This window comes from Elgaria multicarinata, chromosome 7 (genome assembly GCF_023053635.1).
Source record: "Elgaria multicarinata webbii isolate HBS135686 ecotype San Diego chromosome 7, rElgMul1.1.pri, whole genome shotgun sequence".
NCBI classification, from domain to species: Eukaryota; Metazoa; Chordata; class Lepidosauria; order Squamata; family Anguidae; genus Elgaria; species Elgaria multicarinata.
This window is the reverse complement of record NC_086177.1, coordinates 12,015,475-12,021,676: the sequence shown is the minus strand read 5'-3', so window position 1 is coordinate 12,021,676 and position 6,202 is coordinate 12,015,475. Positions and strand designations below refer to the sequence as shown.

The 6,202-nt window shown below is 41.1% G+C and overlaps 1 protein-coding gene across 1 annotated transcript; it reads left to right on the top strand.

The window, feature by feature from the left end:
- The first annotated feature begins 217 nt into the window (after window positions 1-217).
- Window positions 218-5,780, top strand: NDUFS6 (NADH:ubiquinone oxidoreductase subunit S6). Its single transcript, XM_063130204.1, has 4 exons — window positions 218-382; window positions 2,464-2,517; window positions 4,262-4,384; window positions 5,637-5,780. The coding sequence occupies exons 1-4, from the start codon at window positions 233-235 to the stop codon at window positions 5,703-5,705; spliced, it is 396 nt and encodes a 131-aa protein (XP_062986274.1). The 5' UTR covers window positions 218-232; the 3' UTR covers window positions 5,706-5,780.
- The last annotated feature ends 422 nt before the right edge of the window (window positions 5,781-6,202 follow it).

Below are 6,202 nucleotides of genomic sequence, written 5' to 3'. Positions count from 1 at the left end.
CCTGGCCCTTCCTAGGAGCGTGCAAATAACGACCTCCGCGGCGCGCCACCAACTACGTAACCGCCTTCGACGAGGTTTTTTTTTTTTTACGTCCTTACGTTTCCCCGCCTCGACAACGGCGTTACGTCAGACGACGTTCGCCTCCTGAGGGTGGGCTTTTGGTTTCGCTTGACTCAGGGCCGCTTGTGGTTCGCGCGTGCGCAGTGGCTGTGCGGGCGGGGGAGTTCCTAAAATGGCGGCGCCCGCGCTGCCCTTGCGGGGGGCGCTACGGTTGGTTTTGGCGAGGGGCGGCGTCGCTCCGTTCTCCGTGCGGCCCGCGCTGGGGAGAAGCTACGGCGCGGTGACCTCTCCGACCGGTGAGAAAGTGACCCACACGGGGCAGGTAAGCAAGGCTCGTCCTGTACCCAAGACCTGGGAGGTGGGGGGGGGGGGGCAGGGAGAGGGACGAGGGATTTGGGCTGGAATCGCTGCTGCACCGGGAGAGCCCCAAAGCGTCCCGTCCCCCCCCAACGTGGTGCAGAACTACCCTAGGGTACTTTGCATATAGCCTGGATATAAACTGAATAATAAATAATAATAAATACCTGTCTTTCTTGCTGCCCGCTCTCTCCAGGACAATTTGGAATTGGCTCTGTACATGCAATAGGTTGGCTGCTGGTTTTACTCTCTGATTTTGCTATCCCCTTTCTGCCAGTGCATTCAAAGCGGTTTAAAATGAAAGATGCAAGGCCCAAACAGAAGGGTTTCTGCAAGAGCTGGTGCTGTCATCTCTACCTTGGGCTTTCCTTTGCGGATATGGTGCTAAAATATATTTATAATGGGCACAGCCAAGGTGATGTTAAAGGGCTGAAAGCCTCATTTTATACAATGAAAGAATTACACACACACACTTGTGTATTTATTTCCTGTGGGACTTAAAACGGTGTCATTTATTGCACACAACGTGAATCCAACTTTTTATATTCAAATATGCCACTCTTCTGTTCCCACAATTTTCAGGTGGCAAAATAAATTCTCAGTATTTAAAAGTAAAAATGCATTACTTCAAGTGGAAACAATTGCATCCAGAAAAGAACTAGATGATGTGCTGGAAAGCCTGGGCAAATCAAAAGGTCTTTTTCTAGTGCTGATGTCAGATTTGGTGCCAGGCGAGTCTTCCTGGAGAGGGTATTCTACATATGGGTACTATCCGGTCACCACCTGACTGACTTGAGAATGCAGAAAGATTTGGAGGAAGTAGGTTGATCGCTCAATCAACAAGCAAGCCCTACTGAATTCAGTAAATGTGTTTAGGAGTAGGCTTCCCTAACATGAAACCATGCTTTAAGTTTGCTTATGCATGAAAGGCTGGAAAAATTGTCAGGAAAAATTCCTTTCTCCAGCCTCTGGGGTGCGAGAGAAAGTTACCAAATATTTTCTTCCTTTCGGGGAGTGAAATTGTATTAGTTGCATTGCAAGGATGTTCGTTTCAATGTTTGATTTTTACGAAATTAGTGTCTTCTATTTCAATATGATAATGGTAAGGCATGCTGCTTTTTGGCATAAATATAGAACTTTTTTTTTGTTTACTACCATCTTAGTGGCTTCAGCTTTGCAGGTTTTGCTATTTGTTAACTTGCAAAAAGATATGGTTAGGTTCATCTGGTATATTCGTTATAATTGTCTGAATTTAAAACAAACTGTTTTATTCTTAGTTATTCTGCAAATATACCAAAAATTACTATTTTATCTGCTTGGTTGAACACAATATCTTTCATGTCCTTGTTATTTCTTCTGCTTCCTAATATCTTTTATTTGAAATTACAAAATTCAATATGCAAATATTTAATATCTAAAGTTCATATAAGGAGCATACTCAAAGAAATGTATAGGATCTTGACATTTGTTATTTCAAAATGCAACAAACACAATTAATTCCTCTATCAAATTCTCTATTTACATTGTTACAATTCCCTAAGAAATGTGTTAATTTTGATATAACTGCAACGTGCCATATTTTTAAAATACTAATCAAAGTAAAGGAACACCAACCTTTTTCTAATAAATTGAAATTTAAACAATTGCTGCTGTTAGGACACTAACTACCAGTTTCAAATCTGCCTTTAACACTTCATCCTTCAGATACCATAATAAAATCATTTTTAGATAATCTGGTAATGATTACCTTGAAGTTTAGGATGCCCATCAGCCTCCAAACATGGAATATTCTTCCAAGCCTAGCAGCATTCATTCTGTAGAATGAGATAATCTAACAATCTTTCCCATCTAGTATAGAATAGATTTCATTTCCCTGAAAATTTTAGTGTCCTCCTCCTCCTCCGTAACCTCAAAATATATGAAAACATTTCTAAACTTGCTGACTTGTTCTTGCTCCCTTTTTCCTTATCCTCTACTCCAAATTCACTAAATCACATTTGAAGGTCTTTTCTTTATGTGATTAATATATTCCTACTTTTATTACAGGTCTATGACGAACATGACTCCAGGAAAGTTCGGTTTGTTGGGCGACAGAAAGAGGTAAGATCCATGTCAGGAAATGTTTACCTTGATTCTATACTGCTTCCAATTACTGATAAAAGTGTTCATTGACTTCAGTAGGAAAAATATAACCATCCTGTGAGCAACTAGTGCTTTAAGTTTTAATCAACTCTTAAAGGACTTGGTTTGAAACCAGTTTTGTGCCACCAAATTACAGAGGCTTTACATAAATTAAATCACATACTTCAGCTTTTGTAGGTAGAGGAATGAGTATAACCCCGTTTTGAAACTTTTCCCCTAGTCATAGATAAAGAGCTTCCTGATGCTGCTCAGGTATTTGAAACTTGTAGTTTCTACACTTGGGCCTAATTCCAACATGACACTGAAGAGATAAAATCAAAAAACCAAATTTGTGTGATGTTCATCCAGTTGATGTCTCTTTTAAGCTGCACTCAGTTCAGTTGAGGTCAGCCACATGCCATACTACATAGGCATATTTTTCTTGCACGTCAGGCATCATGTTTAAGTTGAGTCTATTTTAATATAGAATCATAGAATCATATAATAGCAGAGTTGGAAGGGGCCTACAAGGCCATCGAGTCCAAACCCCTGCGCAATGCAGGAATCCATCCTAAAGCATCCCCGACAGATGCTTGTCCAGCTGCCTCTTGAAGCTCTCTAGTGTGGGAGAGCCCACAACCTCCCTAGGTAACTGATTCCATTGTTGTACTGCTCTAACAGTCAGGAAGTTTTTCCTGATGTCCAGCTGGAATCTGGCTTCCTTTAACTTGAGCCCGTTATTCCATGTCCTGCACTCTGGGAGGATCAAGAAGAGATCCTGGCCCTCCTCTGTGTGACCACCTTTTAAGTATTTGGAGAGTGCTATTATGTCTCCCCTCAATCTTCTCTTCTCCAGGCTAAACATGCCCAGTTCTTTCAGTCTCTCTTCATAGGGCTTTGTTTCCAGACCCCTGATCATCCTGGTTGCCCTCCTCTGAACACGCTCCAGCTTGTCTGCATGCTTCTTGAATTGTGGAGCCCAGAACTGGACACAATACTTTAGATGATGCCTAACCAGGGTGGTATCCAATGCTACTCTTCTCCATCTGCTCCTCCCCACTGCAGCCATCTGTGCCTCTGGACAACCCTCTCCTGATGGCCAGGGTGACCCTTTGGAAAGGCGTGGGATGTTGGGTGGGGAACTACAGTGGGAGTGCATGAAATTGGGCAGAGGCAGCTACCACTGAAGCAGAATCTACAAAGATGGTTAAATTTTGAGGGCACGTTCCTTAGAAATGTAGTGTACATTGAGTAGCATGCAGGCCTGACATTTAGTCAATAACTGCTTGTAGCTCTTCTGACTTTGCCTCCATCATGATAATAACATATCTTTATATTCATTTCCATAGTGGAGAAGATCTCTTCTAAGTTGAATAAAGCTCTATTTTGTGTTTACTTTATGGTGTAATCCTTTAGTCTCAGGTTACAACTAGGTCCGTGTCCTGAGCATTTACTCCAGTGTTGATACTGCAACAATCCATGCTGTGGGTTAAAGGTGACACCCAGCACTAGAGCAGGCTGGGAGAGGAGAAGGGCCTCAAAGGTCCAAGGAGAGCACTTGCCATCACCTAGCTACACCGTTGGAAGCAGAGCTGGCCAGTTTATTCACAGAGTTTTGCCATAGCTGTGGTAGTAAAGGCCACTGCTTGTGCCACTGCAGCTGAAGTGAATGGACAGCTTCGGCTGTTGGGCACTGAAACCTATTTCTGTTTTGCTATTACAGGTGAATGAGAGCTTTGCGATTGAGTTAATCGCTGAGCAGCCTGTGAGTGAAGTTGAAACCAGAGTCATATCCTGTGACGGTGGTGGTGGAGCTCTGGGACATCCTAAAGTGTATATAAACTTGGTATGTAATTTAAATAATTCTGTGTGATCCCACTTACTGTTGTCTGTTGTGTTTAGTGTCCTGTTTTGGGGGCAGGGGGATATCTGTACAACTGTTATTGACCAGTGCAGCCTGCTGGGGTTGTGGCAAATTTTTGCTGCCGAACTGCAGAAGTAGAGATTGCCAAGCAACTCATAGGCCACAATATACCATTGTTGGCTATGTTCAGTCATCTGGGTTGCAAGGTGTGCATGCCTAGTTTAGGGGTGGTTTTAACGACTGCCTCAATTGTTCAATCATATTTATATGGGAGTTCTTAGAGTTAAAGGCATGTGTGTATTTCTACGATTTTCTTTTCTCTTCCTGTGTTCAGTCAGTGGTTCAATCAGCCTGCATTCATGCCAAACTTTATTCTCATTGTTTTGCATTAATTGTTGCTTGTTAGAGCAGTTCACCTGTAAATTCAAATATTTTATGGAGTGTATTCTTGAATAGATTGCTTTATTTTAATAGCTTGTATCTTATTAGTTGGCTAGCATAGGAGACGAAACACTTGCTGCTCTGAAGAGTTGTCACTTGTTATGTTTTAATTGCATTCTTCATGATGGCTAGAAGAAAGTGGAGGCAAATTGATAGTCAGGAGTAGTTTGAAGGCAGATAATGGGCAATTGTGAGAGCTTTGCTTCTGTGTCGTCAGTGCATTACATTGGTAGGCTCAGCGCTTTGTTAGAGGCAATTAGAATCACTTTTAGTTTTCATAGAAAATTGAATAATTCAGTTCAATAATTTGTTTTGCATTTTCAGGTGAGGATGGACCCCCCCTCCCAAAATCTAAATATTTTGTGTTTCAAGAGTATTAATTCTTTATCGAGAGGCAATTGTTGAAATTGTCCTTTTTTCTGTCTTTACTGTCAAATTCCTGTTGACTCCTAGCTTGCTATTGTGAAAAGAGGGGCAGTAACTATTAATATTTTAAACAAATATGGGAGCTGCACATTATCACTTGGGCAGCACAACTCTATGTATATTCAGGAGCAAAGACGGTTAAGGTCACTGTGACCTCCTTTGTAATTTGTGTGCTTGGGAGTAAGTGGGTTTCACAGGAACTTTCTCTTTGACAAACCTGGATAGGGTGGTGCAGCGTGTCAATCTTTAGAATAGAATTTCACTTCTATCTGAACAGAAAAGTATTTGTGTTAAAACTAGCGTATATGGAAATGTACTTACAACAGTAAGTTAAAATTGTATTTTATTTTCCCCTTCCCATTTCTAGGACAAAGATACAAAAACGGGAACATGTGGCTACTGTGGACTTCAGTTTAAGCAGAAGCACCATCACTGAAATTAATTGTTTTGTCACGTCCTTCAGAGCTGTTAGCCTTTCTGTGTAATAGTATTAAATATATATTTAAAAGGCTATTGTGAGTGATGTCTGTTCTTAATAATCTTTTTTTTTTTACCTTTTGGCTTTGGAATGGAATGTCCATAAAAATGCTGAAAGGTACTTGGTTCTTGTTTCACCCTTAAATGTAGAAATCTGACAATCTGGAATTAGAACAGAACTGTGGCACTGAAAGGGACTTGAAGATCATGTTGTGCTCTGTGGTGCAATCCACTATATCCAGACATTGGCTTCATTTGGATGTAACACTGAGCTGTGGTTTAAATGTGACTTATTAAAATAATTTTTTTTTGGGGGGGTATCTATTTTATTCTGTTCAAGGAAAACCAACAAGGAGTTTTGTGGCACCTTAAGGACAAACAAATTTATTCTGACATAAGATTTCATGGGTACTGTTCTCTTCATTAGATGCATGACGTTTTTACTGAAATAAGCCA